Source organism: Bufo gargarizans, chromosome 2, assembly GCF_014858855.1.
Source record: "Bufo gargarizans isolate SCDJY-AF-19 chromosome 2, ASM1485885v1, whole genome shotgun sequence".
Taxonomy (NCBI): domain Eukaryota; kingdom Metazoa; phylum Chordata; class Amphibia; order Anura; family Bufonidae; genus Bufo; species Bufo gargarizans.
The window spans coordinates 710,253,701-710,272,262 of record NC_058081.1 but is presented as its reverse complement, the minus strand read 5'-3'; the positions used below and the strand labels follow the sequence as shown (position 1 = coordinate 710,272,262).

Below are 18,562 nucleotides of genomic sequence, written 5' to 3'. Positions count from 1 at the left end.
TTTCCATCTATTGCTGTGCTTGTGTCCCCGTGTAATGCTTCTCTGGAAAAGAGACATGCGGGCTAGTCTGCTTTCCAATAGGAAAGATGTCTCATATCAGGAACCCAGCTCTTTCTGGGTAACTACGCTGGCTGGTAGAGAGGCCTTGGTTGGGGTACTATGTCTTCTTACGGAGGGCATTGAGTGTGCATGAGGAGTATTATAAGGGATATATGAGTATTATAAATATATAAGAATTTTCACATCTTAGGGCGGGTTTGCATCAGCGATAGGTAATTCCATTATACTGTTCCGTTAAAACAGGGTTATAAACAGACCCCTTTAAGAGTCCTTCCGTTTTGCTCCGTCCTCATAAGTTTCTATGGGCACAAATAACAGTTCCGTTTTGTTCTGTTATGTATGATGGGGGGGGGGGGGGGGAATTCATACATGACTACCCATACTAGACGCTCTCCATAACAAGAAAGAATACCTTCCAGACAACGCGTGTACATATATATATATTGCCCAGAAACCCAGAGTAGAAGACTAGGTTCTCATTCTCTCTCTGTGGGACCAAAGAGTGTCATACACCAACTTTCAGGATAATTGGAGCATATTTGATTCAGGTTGAATCAAATCGTATCCAAATTAAATTTTTTCAAAAACTCGATGAATCGAACCCAAACTAAATTTCCAAAAATTTGCTGATCTGTACTTAGGGGAGATCTAAATACAATGCACAGATATATGAATGGACAGTACAGAGATTTTTCTAATGATCTTTCATGCTTAGACCTCTACCCATGATAAGGGGACATCCTCTGCGTCTGGAGGAAAGAAGGTTTCTACACAAACATAGAAGAGGATTCTTTACGATAAGAGCAGCGAGACTATGGAGCTCTCTGCCTGAGGACTCGGAGGTGGTGATGGTGAGTTCACAAGAGAAGAGGGGTCTGGATGTATTTCTGGAGCGTAATAACATTACAGATTATAGCTACTAGATTACTGGAGAAGGGTCACTGATCCAGGTGGTTATTCTGATTGGCTTATTTGGAATTGAGAAGGAATTTGGGGTAACCGACGAGAGGTGACGCCACCTCCGACTCAAGAACGTTTTTCATAGCTCATCCTTCCTCAATCCTGAGTAAAAAATAAATAAAAAATGCCTTCATCATCTCCCGCCTGGACTACTGCAACATCCTCCTGGGTGTCCTCCCATCTGACACTCCAGCACCTCTCCAATCCTTCCTCAACTCTGCTGCCTGGTTAGTCCATCTCTCCCCTCGTTCCTCCTCTGCCAGTCCCTTTCATCATTCCCCTAGGCCCATCAAATTCAGTTCAGATTTCAATGACATACAAGACCGTCCACAATCTGTCCCCTCCTTACATTTCTGACCTACTCTCCCTCCCCACGCTTAATCTTTGATCCTCACAAGACCTTCTTTCCTACTCTCCTCTTGTCTGCTTCTCACACAATTGTTAACCAGATTCCCCCATACTCTGTAACCAGGGGCGGAATAAGTGCATGCTAGGCCCAGGGCTGTCTACCCAACTCGGGCCCCTCCCTCCATTTTAGTTTAAAGGGTAACTGTCATAATTTTAATTTTTTTGCTACTTTATTAGAGCTCGGCCTGTATACCTGAGATAGTCTGTCAACGGTTGTCAAAAGATCTGTAATTACCTTATAATAACAGCTTTCATTAATGTCCTCTGTCCCTTTCCACTGCTCCCTTAAAAGACAGTTGCTATGACTTATAACTGTTACGTGCACTTTCGATAGAACAAGAGTTTATACTTAATAAGTGCTGTAAGATCAAAGGAAAATAGAGGTATTAGAACAGCCACTAAGCAATCACATGTGATGACATTCCATGTATAGTATGATAGTATTAGTACCCTTAAAGGTAGGAATTTAGTCTGCGCGGGTTCTCCCTCTGTGCTTCTTTTTATACTAGTTGCTATGACTTGTCTGTCTCTGGCTAAGAAGACGGAGGGGCGGTCCTTCACACTGCATGCCTGCATTAGGCTTCAGAGTGAGGAGGCGTGTCTCTCAGTAATCCAATCTGATCGGCTGGCAGAGAGCTGCTGGTTACAGCAAGTGTGTATGGGAAGTGAGGGAAAGCAGTTTTGGCCTCAGAGAACTGGCAGAAGAGCCATCTTAAGAAGGTCCTCATATTGTAAATGTTTAAACAGCCGTAACTAAGGTAAAAACTCAAGGAAAACAGTGGTATGTGAAGAAACTAAAGATTACTTTATGCATAATGCTGCTGCAGCAGTAACATGCTAAAATAGATTTTTTGATGAAAACATGACAGTTACCCTTTAAATTTTTTCATATTATTTTTTTTTTCTGTATTAAGAGGCTGAGGTGCTTCATGGGCGCCACAGTCTCTTCCTAGGCCATATGACATCGTTCACATGGTGCAGCTCTGTCCCATCTGAGTGATTGGGTCTGAGCTGCAGTACCAAGCGCAGGGCTATCAAATGGACAGCGCTGTGCTTGGTAAGGAGCAAAGAGGCTGCGGCGCTCACTGGGACACCGCGGTCTCCTCAAACAGCTGATTGGTGGTGGTGCCAGGAGTCGGATCCCCACCATCTCATAACTCTCTGAGTACAGAGGTTATAGATATTACCTGCAGTCCTATGTAACAGCCCACATAACACAGTGAACTATTGTGTTATGTTGGGTGTTACATAGGACTGCAGGGAACATCTACTACATTATCTGCACACAGAACGTTATCACTGTTATCTGGGCTGTTAGGCTACTTTCAAACCTGCATTTTTGCTGGATCCGGCAGGATTCAGCAAAAACCCTTCCGTTACTGATAATACAACCGTCTGCATCCGTTATGAACAGATCCAGTTTTATTATCTGTAACATTGTTAGGACGGATCCGTCATGAACTACATTGAAAGTCAATGGAGGGTGAATCCGTTTTCTATTGTGGCAGATTGTGGCAAAGAAAATGAATCCATCCCCATTGACTTGCATTGGGGGTCATGCCGGATCCGTCTTGCTCCGTATCCTAGAACGGAAAGCAAACTACAACATGTTGCAGTTTGCTCTCCGGTTTGGGAACACAACAAAATGGAACGGAATGCATTTTGGAGTATTACATTCTGTTCAGTTCAGTTTTGTCCCCATTGACAATGAATTGGGACAAAACTGAAGCGTTTTGTTTCCTGTATTAAGCCCCTATGACGGATCTCAATACCGGAAAACTAAAACGCTTGTGTGAAAGTAGCCTTAGGCTCCTTTCACACTAGCGTTCGTCGGTCCGCTCGTGAGCTCCGTTTGAAGGAGCTCACGAGCGGACCCGAACGCAGCCGTCCAGCCCTGATGCAGTCTGAATGGAGCGGATCCGCTCAGACTGCATCAGTCTGGCGGCGTTCAGCCTCCGCTCCGCTCGCCTCCGCACGGACAGGCGGACAGCTGAACGCTGCTTGCAGCGTTCGGGTGTCCGCCTGGCCGTGCGGAGGCGTGCGGATCCGTGCGGATCCGTCCAGACTTACAATGTAAGTCAATGGGGACGGATCCGTTTGAAGATGCCACAATGTGGCTCAATCTTCAAGCGGATCCGTCCCCCATTGACTTTACATTGAAAGTCTGGACGGATCCGTCCCCCATTGACTTTACATTGAAAGTCTGGACAGATCCGTCCGAGGCTATTTTCACACTTAGCTTTTTTTTTGCCATTTTAATGCAGACGGATCCGTTCTGAACGGAGCCTCCGTCTGCATTAATATGATCGGATCCGTTCAGAACGGATCCGCCCGAACGCTAGTGTGAAAGTAGCCTTACATAGGACTGCAGGTGACAAATTAAAATTTTTGTTGCCAAATTTAAAATACGTATGATTATTATAAAAAAGACTTGGAGGAGAAGATGAGACGCAGGTCACAGTAGTGAGCCCGCTCTACATGTAGAGGAATACAGCACCACATACCAGTGACATCTCCTGTCGTGTAGACCTTCTCTTTCCTCTTCTCCTCCGTTAGACCCAGACCTCTATGACAAATTATTTCAGCCGCATCTCATCAAAGTTTGTTACACAGACACGTTAGATTTCTCATAATTGGGGTCATTTATCAAACTGGTGTAAATTAAAATTGGCTTAGGTGCCCACAGCAACCAGACTCCGACTTTCATTTTCCAAAGAAGCTGTCAAAAATAAAAGGTGGAATCTGTTGCTACTTTACACCAGCTTAATAAATTATCCGAAAGGTCCCTATAGTGTCTTCAGCATCTATAATGTCCCCTAGAGTGCCCCCTAGTAATAATAACATCCTATATTTCGCTCCAGGTAATAATGCCTGTATAGTGTCCCACACTGCCCCATATAGTAATTTCCCCCACACTCCCCCATATAGTAATTTCCCCCACACTGCTCCATATAGTAATTTCCCCCACACTGGCCCATATAGTATTTTCCCCCACACTGCTCCATATAGTAATTTCCCCCACACTATCCCCATATAGTAATTTCCCCCACACTGCCCCATATAGTAATTTCCCTCACACTGCCCCCATATAGTAATTTCTCCCACACTGCTCCATATAGTAATTTCCCCCACACTGCCCCATATAGTAATTTCCCCCACCCTGCCCCATATAGTAATTTCCCCCACACTGCTCCATATAGTAATTTCCCTCACACTGCTCCATATAATAATTTCCCTCACGCTGCCCCCATATAGTAATTTCCCCCACACTGCCCCATATAGTAATTTCCCCCACACTGCCCCATATAGTAATTTCCCCCACACTCCCCCATATAGTAATTTCCCCCACACTGCTCCATATAGTAATTTCCCCCACACTGCTCCATATAGTAATTTCCCCACACTGCCCCATATAGTAATTTCCCCACACTGCCCCATATAGTAATTTCCCCCACACTGCCCCATATAGTAATTTCCCTCACACTGCCCCATATAGTAATTTCCCCCACACTGCTCCATATAATAATTTCTCCCACACTGCTCCATATAGTAATTTCCCCCACACTGCTCCATATAGTAATTTCCCCCACACTGCCCCATATAGTAATTTCCCCCACACTGCTCCATATAGTAATTTCTCCCACACTTCTCCATATAGTAATTTCCCCCACACTGCTCCATATAGTAATTTCCCCCACACTGCCCCATATAATAATTTCCCCCACACTACCCCATATAGTAATTTCCCCCACAGTGCGCCATATAGTAATTTCCCCCATACTGCCCCATATAGTAATTTCCCCCACACTGCTCCATATAGTAATTTCCCCCACACTGCCCCATATAATAATTTCCCCCACACTGCCCCATATAGTAATTTCCCCCACACTGCCCCATATAGTAATTTCCCCCACACTGCCCCATATAATAATTTCCCCCACACTGCCCCATATAATAATTTCCCTCACGCTGCCCCCATATAGTAATTTCCCCCATACTGCCCCCATATAGTAATTTCCCCCACACTGCCCCATGAAGTAATTTGCCCTCACACTGCTCCATATAGTAATTTCCCCCACACTGCCCCATGAAGTAATTTGCCCTCACACTTCCCCCCTATAAAGTAATTTGCCCCCATTTCCTCCTCTGCCCCCCAAAGTTAGGACACAGAAAAAAATAAAAAAATAAAATAAATAAATAAAAGCTAATACTTACCTGTGTCTGGGATGGTGAGGCAGGCAGCATGCGCGCAATCTTCATGGTCCTGCGTCCCAGCCCAGGCGCGCGATAATGTCATCACGCATGCCTACGCCGGGATTATACTACCACATAGGCCTCAGGCAGTGATTGGCAGCGGGGCAGAGAAGTATGCGCTCCCGTGCCCCGCCGCAGTATGTTGGCATTCTGGTCGATGTTGGGCCCCCTAGCGATGCTGGGCTGGGGCTGCCGACCCGCACGCCCCTATGTTAATCCGCCCCTGCCTGTAACTTACTAGCCCAGCTGTACCCCAACATGCAAACCTTCAAAAGCAACCAAAAAACCAACTCTTCAGGAAAGCTCTGCTCCCTACAATAACCCTGCTGCCACCACAGAACCATGTAAACAGTTTCTTCCCTTACCTACTGTCTCCTTCCTCCTTCCTTTGTAGATTGGGAGCCCCTCGGGGGAGGGTCCTTTCCCATTTGCACCACTTTATCACTCTTTTTTGCTTTATATTACATGTGCATATCCCGTTTCATATTCACAGCACCTGGAATTAATGGCACTTTATAATAAAGTATAATTATAATACGCCTGCATAGCTACATGGTGGCAGAGGTAACAATCACACTCGAGCCCTAGTACCTGCAGGACGCCCTCTATCACATAAGACGACAGCAGTAAAATGATTAACTCATACGTACGGTAGGTGGGAGTCCTGTCACAAATCCTGCATTGGGTCCAAAGAGCTACATGTGATACTTCTATGTACCTGGGGTGGACTATGGGACCCCAAGATATTGGAGTCCAGGGAAAAGTAGTACCACATAATCTAAGAGAGTTTTACTCTTTATTTTATTAATTTATTTTTATTATTTTTATTATGCAGTTATGATAGAGTCTAGTACACTCTCATGCCCTGACTTACCAGCTGTGCTGCCCTCTGCCTGGCTGGTGATGGTAACGGAGGCTGCAGGAAAGTAACAATGATTGCTCTAACTTCGTTTTTTCGAATATTTGTAATATTCTAAAACAAGAATATATAGCAATATAGCGAATATTCGAAAAAACGAATTTAGAGCAATTTAGCTAATATAGTGCTATAATCTTCTTTGTCTTAAAGTTGAAAAATTCGCAATAAAAATTCGAATCCGAAAATGCTAATTACGAAAATTCGCATATTACACAATCATTACCTTGCCGATTTTTTCAAGAAAAAAAATTTGCGCATTTTCGAATATGACCCCTGCCGCTCATCACTACTCCTAAAGTCAAGTATATTGCAGCCTTCTTATTGGCCCACAAGCTAGAAGCAGGAAGGGATCATGTGTACTGATTAAAAAAAAAAAAAAAAAAAAAAAAAAAAACGAATATTCGAAATTACGAATATATAACTATATTCGAAATATTCGCGAATTTTCGAAGTACCTATATTCGCGATAAAAATTCGAAATTCGAATATTCGTGATCAACACTAATGTTCAGCAGAGCAAACAGTAATACGTACAAAGTAGTTATTATATATACTGTATCATAACTAGTGATGAGCGGGAGGGTACCATATTCAATTTCGCGATATTTCGCGAATTTTCGATTTAATATTCGTCTTATATTCGTCGAAATCGAATATTCGGCATTTTTCTATTTATCGCGAATAATATACGATTTAATTATTCGCTTATTGCGATTTTTCTTTTGACAGTATAAGGCAACGTTCCTATGACTATGGCTAGGCTTATATGTGTATTTTACGAAAATTCATAACATTGCTCTAACTTCGTCTTTTAGAATATTACGAATATTCTAAAAGACGAAGTTAGAGCAATATTACGAATATTCATAAAATACACATATAGACTGTAATTTTGCTACTATACTGCTATAATCTTTTTTTTTTTTTTTTTTTGTCTAATTTTTTTTTGCCTCTTCTGAACTTCAGTTTTGGAAAATATATACACTATTAAAAAAATTACTATAGCACTATATTAGCTAAATTGCAGTCTATATGTGGATTTTACGAATTTTCGTAATATTGCTCTAACTTCGTCTTTTAGAATATTACGAATATTCTAAAAGACGAAGTTAGAGAAATATTATGAATATTCGTAAAATACACATATAGACTGTAATTTACTGTGTGTTATTCCACTTTGGCATACTGCACCCCGACAAGCGTCCCCGTAACCATGGGAACGCCTGTGCGTTAGAATATACCATCGGATCTGAGCTTTCACGATCTCAGGGAAAACTCAGATCCGATAGAATTTTCTAACCCACAGGCGTTCCCATGGTGACGGGGACGCTTGTCGGGGAGGAGTATGCGAACAACTGTACAGATAGGAAAAAATAATGCCAAAATTCTAAATAACGAATATATTCACTATATTGCTATGTATTCGTTTTTTAGAATATTGGTCATTTTATTTTCCATATGAAAACATGATTCCCCCTGCTTAAGTTGGCTGTGGGCCAATGGCTTATTGACCCACAAGCAAGAAGCAGGGAGAAATCATATTTTTAGATGAAAAAAAAAAAACAATATTCGATTTCGCGAATATGTAGAACTATATTCGAAATATTCGCGAAATCTCGAAGTTACGATATTTGAGAAAAAAAATTCGCAATTCGAATATTCGCGCTCAACACTAATCATAACCTCTATAGTCACTGCCCGGGTAATGCTGCTATGCACATGCGGCGACCTGCAGGGGGAGAAACAGGAGGAAGGGAGTAATAGTTGTAGCACTTATAGGAGTGATGGTGGGCCATGGTGGTTGTCCTCCCTCCAATGCTCTCTCAGACTGTGCAGTGCTTGGAGGGCGCACTCATCCTTCCTCCAGGGCAAACCCTGGGGTTTTAGGGTCCCCTGCCTGCTGGTGGCGGAGCTGCCCTTGTTAATGGATGGTTGGCAGGATGCAAGGCAGTAAAGTTTGGTGGATGGTGAGCCCGTGAATGTTAGTGAAGTCAATGGCCAGGCCTGTTTGATACAATAGATAAAGTCTATCTTTACTGAGTAGATCATGGGAGGAGTAGTTCATATAGCAGCAAAAAGCACAGTTCTGAAGTACAGTATGTTAAAGAGTAGGCTCCACCCAGCAGTGATGTATAGGCAATGATGGTAGTAGTATTCCTTCCTCTATCTCGCCCGAAGTTCACTTTGCAATCTTCCCAAATATTAATTCTTCCTGCAGTTCCCAGGCTGCCAGGTGCAAATCTTAGATCCTGATGGACAGTCTGTCTCAAAGTGTGGTGGAAGCCAAAGGTGACTAACCCTTTCCACAAGCAGTAAAGTCTTATTGCCATAAGGCCCCTTTCACACGGGCGAGATTTCCGCGCGGGTGCAATGCGTGAAGTGAACGCATTGCACCCGCACTGAATCCGGACCCATTTATTTCTATGGGGCTGTGCACATGAGCGGTGATTTTCACGCATCACTTTTGCGTTACGTGAAAATAGCAGCATGCTCTATGATGTGCATTTTCCACGCAACACAGGCCCCATACAAGTGCGGATGCGGGGCGATTTTCACGCACGGTTGCTAGGAGACGATCGGGATGGAGACCCGATCATTATTATTTTCCCTTATAAACATGGTTATAAGGGAAAATTATAGCATTCTGAATACAGAATGCATAGTACAATAGCGCTGGAGGGGTTAAAAAAATAAAAAATAATTAAACTCACCTTAATCCACTTGCTCGCGCAGCCGACATCTCTTCTGTCTATCTTCTGTGCTGTGTGCAGGAATTTGACCTGTGGTAACATCACTCCGGTCATCACATGATCCATCACATGATCCATCACCATGGTAAAAGATCATGTGATGGATCATGTGATGACCGGAGTGACGTCACCACAGGTCCTTTTCCTGCACACAGCACAGAAGACAGACAGAAGAGATGCCGGCTGCGCGAGCAAGTGGATTAAGGTGAGTTTAATTTTTATTTTTTTATTTTTTTAACCCCTCCAGCGCTATTTTACTATGCATTCTGTATTCAGAATGCTATTATTTTCCCTTATAACCATGTTATAAGGGAAAATAATACAATCTACAGAACACCGATCCCAAGCCCGAACTTCTGTGAAAAAGTTCGGGTTTGGGTACCAAACAATGTTTTGCACTCGCGCTGAAAAATCCTGCATGTTCCCGCTACGCACCCACACCTTTTCCCGCAACGCCCGTCTGAAAGAGGCCTAAAGGTGAAATGCCTTACTCTCTGAACTCTGTGCTCATTGATAGTACTAAACCTTCTTTGGATGTCTGTTCTCTTTCCCTCAGGGGTAGTCTCAGGTTGTTCTCTGGCAGCTTTTCCATCTCAGGGCTGGTGTTTACCGGATGAGGCTTCTCTTTGGGCCTACTTGGTAGGAGCTCATATATGTGGGTCTTTGCCCCTAACTTTTCTCAGCTAAGACTCACAGTAACCTGGGGGTGGGACAAGCCCATCACCCTGGACACTGTGCTAAGACAGTGTTAACTGTTTGTTGTCCATGTTGCATCCTGCTCCAATATGCGCAATATACTGCAAATTGCAAGAAAAATATCTTTCTTTGCAATTTCTGCCTTTACTTTTTTTCCTGTATGCACATATGTCTATAATTATAGTCACCACTGAATGGGGCTGGTGTCACCCTCTATATAAATAGAGGAGTCGGAACATTCTAGTCAGTGCATTCTAGCCTAGCCAGAGCTAGGGAGAGTAAGTTCATGTATAGAGCTGACTACTCAGCTCCAACCAGTACAGAACCAGAACATCTACAAAAGCAAGCCAGATGAGAGAATGAGGTGTGAGGAAAGTCCAGTAGAGATAACTTGTCTAAAAATTATTTATAGACTCTACAGCATGTGTCCAGGAGAAGCCACTGGTGTTTGGATATGCATTTATGCAGCTTAATCACCTGTGAGAATCTCCACTTCCCAAGGTGGATATTGTAGAAGTGCACTGTAAGTACAGCAACTTGTTCAAAGCCACCGTGAGGGAGAAGTGCGGTTTTTGGTTGCATTATATTATCTAAAATATACACCTCACATCTGGATGCTTATGTCAGAGTCAGCTAGCAAAGTGCAGGTTGAGAAGGACTGCTTTAAAGAGTTGCTTTTTGGCCTATCATCTACCTGTGCAGCCGTGAGACTATAACATCTGTGAAAGTGCACTTTGTGAACAACTGCTGGTCCACTGCAAGATAAGAACTGTCCTGATCTGTTTGCATTTGAATTCTTCAGTTAAGAACTGTTCTGCTTCTCAACCATCTCATCACTGCTTCCTGCACTACTATCACACTGCAAAGTTTTATCATCCCAACAACCGGGACGTGGCCTTACACCTCAAAACCTGCACCACCAAGGGCACCTCAACCGTCACCAGGCAGGAGAACCCCAGAACCGGAATGTGCTCCAGAGACAAGACCAGGTGTGCCCTTCCTATCACTGCACGCTGGCCCAGGAAGCTTCAGAACTGTAAGTACAACTACTACTACACCCATCTGGCCTTTCACTCATGCATACACCACTTTGACCTGGCCGCTGCATCCATGCTAAACTATTTTGGGATACATAGTGCTTAAAAAATAAGTGCTTTTAACAATAAATCACATTTGACACACTGCTGGGTCTCTGGATCTGGCACTGCCAGATGTTACTGGAATGCCCGTCGGCCTGCTGTGTCCAGCGTTTTTTTTCCAGACAAATTCATGGATATTGGTCGGGTAGCAGCCAGATCTCTGCCAGACCCCATTATAGTCAATAGTGCCAGTGGGCATTCCGGTAACATCTGGAAAGGCTACTTTCACACTTGTGGTAGCCTTTTCCGGCAGGCTGTTCCGGCGGAGGGGGTCTTGAACAGGGGGAGGAGACAGAACTTTCCTAATGGAAGGTGAGCTGGGGGAAGCCGGGGTGCTTCTTTCTCCCTCAGTCAGCCACAGGGAGCCATGTCTGCGGCTCTAGTGACTGACTGGGGGTGAGAGAAGCGTCAGACAGTTGCTGCAGCTCACTCTCAGACATTGCAGTGCTGCTGTCTGAGCGTGAGCTACTGAAAAGGTGGGCATCCCTGTGTCCGTCCAGGCCCTGCGCCGGACAGAGGACAGGGAGCCAGAAAACCGGACGGTCTAGCCTAAAACCGGACTTCTGGCCACCCTCCCCCGGGCCGAAGGTCCGGCCGCAGCGCAGCAAACAAGCCGAGAGCGCAGCGTGCTGTAGTTTTTGTCCGCCTGCCTCTTGGCATGTTTGCCATACTGAGGCCGGATCTCCGGCCCACCACCATTATAGTGAATGGAGCCGGAGTGGACATCCGGCGGCACGGTGGGTTTACGGTAGCACGCATCCAGCAGGCTGTTCCCCTGCCGGAAAAGGCTAGCACAAGTGTGAAAGTAGCCTAATGCTGGAACCAGAGAGCACCAGCAGGCTGTTCTCTGCCAGAACTACTGCCAGTGATCCACTGGGCCACCACAAACACACACGGATGTTTTTTTGTGCTATAGCTACAATCCAGGGTGATTCAAAAAGAATGGTGCAAGATTATAGCCTCGGGATTCATAACTGTGAGAGCTTAACACAAATTTATCGGGAGATCGTGGAGGAGAACGCAACATTGGTGAATTGTTTATCCAACGTATCAGGAGAGTTTAATTTTGGTATCGGCAAACATCTAACTGGAGATGAGGATGAGCACCGTCCTGAGGATAGACCACGTCTGGCATATCTGTCACGACAGGTGGGTAAGCTTGGAAACAACCAAACACAGGGAAAACCAACAGAACAAATGACTAGGCCCAAAAGCTAGGGAGAAAAGGGTCACCTCCTAGCGATCCCTAAAAGCTTTCCCTAGACTGATGTGCCCATGTGCATACCCTTAGGGTAGATATGCACATGCCCTCGTGCCTAAATCTGAACACCCTGGGCAAACCCTAAGCAGCAGGAAAAAGGGAATAGGCAACCTGCTTCTTCCAACCAGGAAGAAGCAAGCGTCTCCCTAAAGACCCAGATAAAACACACAAAGGGAAAGGAAGGAGAGGACTTATCTTGAGCAGAGCTGGAGCAGACGATCCACCACAAATCAAGAGCTTTTAGAAAAGAACTATAACCCGTACAGGCCACTGGGGGGAAGGAGGGATAAATAGCCTCACTAATGATGAAACCCAGTACACCTGAGGGAAGGTGGATCCAGCTCAAACCCAAATCAAAACAAACCAAGAAGTCAGACATGTGCAGCCAGTCTGACAGATCTCTACACATTCACAGGGCAAGGCGTGACAATATCTTCCTCTTTCCAGGTAGGAGCACCCGGTGACGGGATCCTCGGCAAAAAAGAAGGGAGCATAGACGTTGCATCTGCTCATTGCACAGAACACGTTTACTTTGGGCGTGTCCCTAAATATGTCTAAAAGAAAACTGACTTTGTTGACCGAAGTAAAAAATCTATACATTTCATACTTAACATTTCAGTTGGTAAAATCTGATCATGGAAGCACCGCTCCCGAGAATGCCCAGACCTGCCTGGATACACCCATTTATGGGTGGGGTTTGTGTCAGCCACGCCCATTTTCAGAGTGGAACAGCATGAATTAGCCGGGACTGTCTCTGAAAATCATACAATGCCTGATTTTCATTTTTTGCATTAATCCCGGGATGACCCCTTCATCTATAGGCCTTTACTTTTGCACCGTCCTTTTTGAATCGCCTTGTATATTGTAGCCCCACAAATTAAAGGGCCGAGTGAGGACATCGGTGAATAGCCGCGCACATTCACTTCAGGGGTCCCATTCTGACCTTCCTGGCCGTCAGCGCCCCAGACATTTTTTTTCCTTATTTACTGTGCTTTTTCATATTATTCGTATTTGATGCATCAAAAAAATATATATAAAACAATGGAAATTCATAGAAAATTTTCAGTTTTGTGGAAATATCATTTAAGGTGTAAATTTATTTAAAAAATGTCCTCTTACCTGGAGTTACGGGGAGGATGAGTATAAGGAGCAGGAGGCCGGGGACGTTCTGAGGAGGAAAAAGAGAATTACACCAATAATCTAAATATGGGGCAGATTTTCCCTACACGCTCCCTACTGGTAACCAGAGGTAGTGCGCCACAAGGAGGGGCGGGGTTACCGCAGGAGAAGCCCCGCCTTTTATTAACGTTGGAGCTGCATTCAGTAAATTCAGTCAGCTTTGTAATATACAGTCATGTTCTTTACTGTTTTTTGCAGTTTTTTTATTACATTTCTCAACCTGTGTAAAACCAGCAAGGAAATAAGATGCTGTTGAGAAATCTGGTTGTGGTGCGTGAAGCAGATGGAAGCCACAACAGATCCTGGTAGACGTCTTGATGGAGACGGAAATGCGTCCTTGTTACATTGCCGGAGCCACAGTGCCATGATTTTAATGTGAACGTGGCCCAATACATGGACATCCACCCTGATGAAAGGGTTACTGATCTCCGCATTCAAAACTCTAATCAGTACTGCAATTTGCCAATTGACAACATCGATTCCTCACCTTTTTCAATACCTCTGCTTGCTGTAATGCAATCGGCACCGCCGACGTTTATTTCTAGAGGTTGAAAAAGCGTCCTGGTCATGTGATGGGCTCATAGCCAACCAAGCACCTATGTGACCGTCACATGACCAGGACGAATTTCATCCCCTGGAAGTAAACAGTAAAGGATCCCATTCATTGACTGCAAGCAGTGATCTTGAAAATGATGATTAATACAAATACAACCCCTGTGACAAAATCTTTCTAATATCTCTCTATTGCAATAATGGAGTGGCTTTTCTACCACTGGCCACAGGAGGCACCGTACCTGTGCTATATGTCATTTAAAGGAACACTCCAGATGACAGTGCTGCATGGTGTTAGGTGTAGTGCAGGATCTGAGGGGGCGGTGCATGACACAGGGATTTAAACAACACCAAGGAGGGGCCCCTGTCTCCTGCCCTGGCCCTCAGGGCCTGCAGTGCATCAGCTTTATCTCAAGTGTTCTCTATATAACCTGTCATTGGGTTTGGGCCTCTTGAATCGAGGCAACGATGCCATAAAAAGACCGAACTAGAGGGCGTCAACACCTCCTAGGTGAGGCCAGAGCATCCCGGTGGACTCCCCCTGAGGTGGTCACGTGGTACATTTCTAAAGTGTCAGGGGGGCTCAATAGGAGGCCATATAGTGGGGGGGGGGAGGGGGGGATTTGCTCCATCCAGTTCTAAGACGCCATCTACACTGGAGTGAAAGCAGGTGGCAGCAATGGAACAATGTAAGATTAGAAATGTAACAACATGTAATGTATCAATGTGACATATTGTACTATAACAAATGTATTATAATGCTTCCTAAAAACCCATCTTTTTAGGGTGGTCTATCGCATCTCCTGCGCTAACTCTCCTCCATCACCGCCCCACCCCACCCCACTTTAGCATCTTTCCTCTGAACCTGATCCATCAGTATCCGCCACACCCCAGGCACTCAGAAGCACTACAGATACCAGCTGCTGGCGGCTCATGTAGCCTTATATCTAGCTGGACCACTGTGCAAAACAAGCACTTGTTACTTTCTGGATCAGCCCTATCTCCTCATAGATTGCAAGCTCCTGTGAGCACGGACCTCATTCCTCTTGTTTTAATTGTTGACCTGCTATTTATGACTCTGTACATGAACCGCCTGATTGTAAAGCGCTGCGGAGTAGGTATAACGCTATATACAGATTAATATTATTCTTATTAGATTATGACAAATGTAACAGTGTAATGTATTAGTGTAAGGTAACAGTGTAAGGTAACAGTGTGATGTATTAGTGTAATGTAACAGTGTAATGTAACAGTGTAATGTATTAGTGTAATGTAACAATGTGATGTATTAGTGTAATGTAACAGTGTAATGTATTAGTGTAATGTAACAATGTGATGTAACAGTGTAATGTAACAATGTGATGTAACAGTGTAATGTAACAATGTAATGTATTAGTGTAATGTAACAGTGTAATGTATTAGTGTAATGTAACAGTGTGATGTATTAGTGTAAGGTAACAGTGTAATGTATTAGTGTAAGGTAACAATGTGATGTATTAGTGTAATGTAACAGTGTAATGTATTAGTGTAAGGTAACAATGTGATGTATTAGTGTAATGTAACAGTGTAATGTATTAGTGTAAGGTAACAGTGTAATGTATTAGTGTAAGGTAACAATGTGATGTATTAGTGTAATGTAACAGTGTAATGTATTAGTGTAATGTAACAATGTAATGTATTAGTGTAATGTAACAATGTAATGTATTAGTGTAATGTAACAGTGTAATGTATTAGTGTAATGTAACAATGTAATGTATTAGTGTAAGGTAACAATGTGATGTATTAGTGTAATGTAACAATGTAATGTATTAGTGTAATGTAACAATGTGATGTATTAGTGTAATGTAACAGTGTAATGTATTAGTGTAATGTAACAGTGTAATGTAACAGTGTAATGTAACAGTGTAATGTAACAGTGTAATGTATTAGTGTAATGTAACAGTGTAATGTAACAATGTAATGTAACAATGTGATGTATTAGTGTAATGTAACAGTGTAATGTAACAATGTAATGTATTAGTGTAATGTAACAATGTGATGTATTAGTGTAATGTAACAAATGAAGAGTGTCTCGGTCTATATCTGTTGTGTTTCTGGAGTCGCCATCCTGCGCAGTCTTACCTCGCGGACGCCCGGATTTCGCTTACAGTTGATCATAATGAATAAGTCCAGACGAGCCGGGTCCCTGAGTAACCTGAGAGCTGCTGAGTAGTGGGGCGATGGCGGCCGGAGGATGAGAAGAAACAGCTCTGAACACGTGAAACTTGTGCCTCCGACATGAGAGGAAGTACCACCGTGTGCAATTTCCTCCACGCACCACATCCTCTAATGACTAAGCCCATGTACTGGTTGGAAGGTAGGACATAATGTGAGCGAGAGGAGGAACACTGCACGGCAGCCAGCACTACACCCAAAAGCCATACAAACAGGAAAATCGCCTCCGGGAAGAGTGTACCAGTGTATCTAAGCCTGACATATGTGATACTGTCTGCTGAGCTGGTGTATCCAAGTCTATCATGTGTGATACTGTGTACAGAGCAGGTGTATTTCTAAGCCTATAATGGGGGATACTGTGTGCTAAGCTTCTGTATCTAATACTATCGTGTGTGATACTGTCTGCTGAGCCGCTGTATCTAATCCTATCATGTGTGATACTGTCTGCTGAGCTGCTGTATCTAATCCTATCATGTGTGATACTGTCTGCTGAGCTGCTGTATCTAATCCTATCATGTGTGATACTGTCTGCTGAGCTGCTGTATCTAATCCTATCATGTGTGATACTGTCTGCTGAGCTGCTGTATCTAATCCTATCATGTGTGATGCTGTCTGCTGAGCTGTGTATCTAATCCTATCATGTGTGATACTGTCTGCTGAGCTGCTGTATCTAATCCTATCATGTGTGATACTGTCTGCTGAGCTGCTGTATCTAATCCTATCATGTGTGATGCTGTCTGCTGAGCTGTGTATCTAATCCTATCATGTGTGATACTGTCTGCTGAGCTGCTGTATCTAATCCTATCATGTGTGATACTGTCTGCTGAGCTGTGTATCTAATCCTATCATGTGTGATACTGTCTGCTGAGCTGTGTATCTAATCCTATCATGTGTGATACTGTCTGCTGAGCTGCTGTATCTAATCCTATCCTGTGTGATACTGTCTGCTGAGCTGTGTATCTAATCCTATCATGTGTGATACTGTCTGCTGAGCTGCTGTATCTAATCCTATCATGTGTGATACTGTCTGCTGAGCTGTGTATCTAATCCTATCATGTGTGATACTGCCTGCTGAGCTGTGTATCTAATCCTATCCTGTGTGATACTGTCTGCTGAGCTGTGTATCTAATCCTATCCTGTGTGATACTGTCTGCTGAGCTGTGTATCTAATCCTATCCTGGGTGATACTGCCTGCTGAGCTGTGTATCTAATCCTATCCTGTGTGATACTGTCTGCTGAGCTGTGTATCTAATCCTATCCTGTGTGATATTGCCTGCTGAGCCGTGTATCTAATCCTATCCTGTGTGATACTGTCTGCTGAGCTGTGTATCTAATCCTATCCTGTGTGATACTGTCTGCTGAGCTGTGTATCTAATCCTATCATGTGTGATACTGTCTGCTGAGCTGTGTATCTAATCCTATCCTGTGTGATACTGTCTGCTGAGCTGTGTATCTAATCCTATCCTGTGTGATACTGCCTGCTGAGCTGTGTATCTAATCCTATCCTGTGTGATACTGCCTGCTGAGCTGTGTATCTAATCCTATCCTGTGTGATACTGTCTGCTGAGCTGTGTATCTAATCCTATCCTGTGTGATACTGTCTGCTGAGCTGTGTATCTAATCCTATCCTGTGTGATACTGTCTGCTGAGCTGTGTATCTAATCCTATCCTGTGTGATACTGCCTGTGTATCTGAGACTTTTATGTTTGATAAGAGGCTTATTTATGAAATAAATGAAGTGAGAAGACGCTGTCCACCCAGGCGCTGCCTACCATCTTTTTTGCACGCCCGTGAGGCTGACCCCGATCCCGGCTGGAGGGGGGGATATCTTTGCCACGGGTGTCTTGAGCTTATCCTGGTGGCAATCTCCCCCCCAGTGAAGTGAGCGGAGACACATTTATATTTATTATATATATTTCATTCAATAATATGTTTCATCATATTTTACTATATATCTACCTATTTACCTAGATAATTTTTAAACAATTATTTCTAAACAATACCTTGATTTCTGCCCAGGCTTGGCGCTCACCAGTGGTCATTTTGTTACTTTTGACTTTTATTTGGCCCTGCTGGAGAAAAGCATCCCCGCAGCACGATGCTGCCACCGCCATGTTTCACGGTGGGGAGGGTGTGTTCAGGGTGATGTGCAGTGTTCGTCTTCTACCAA

At 43.9% G+C, this 18,562-nt stretch overlaps 1 protein-coding gene across 2 annotated transcripts in view; it reads right to left on the bottom strand.

Moving 5' to 3' along the window:
- Positions 1-16,482, bottom strand: part of LOC122927079 (FXYD domain-containing ion transport regulator 5-like) — a 50,740-nt gene extending 34,258 nt beyond the window's left edge. Inside the window, exons 1-3 of one of the 2 annotated variants that reach the window (XM_044278650.1) lie at positions 16,300-16,482; positions 13,567-13,615; positions 6,557-6,598 (exon numbers count right to left, since the gene is read on the bottom strand). In XM_044278650.1, coding sequence (XP_044134585.1) covers positions 6,557-6,598; positions 13,567-13,615; positions 16,300-16,335 — 127 coding nt within the window. In that variant the 5' untranslated portion in view covers positions 16,336-16,482. The remainder of the gene's footprint in view (positions 1-6,556; positions 6,599-13,566; positions 13,616-16,299) is intronic. The other variant, XM_044278651.1, reaches the window with a different exon arrangement.
- Positions 16,483-18,562: the final 2,080 nt, after the last annotated feature.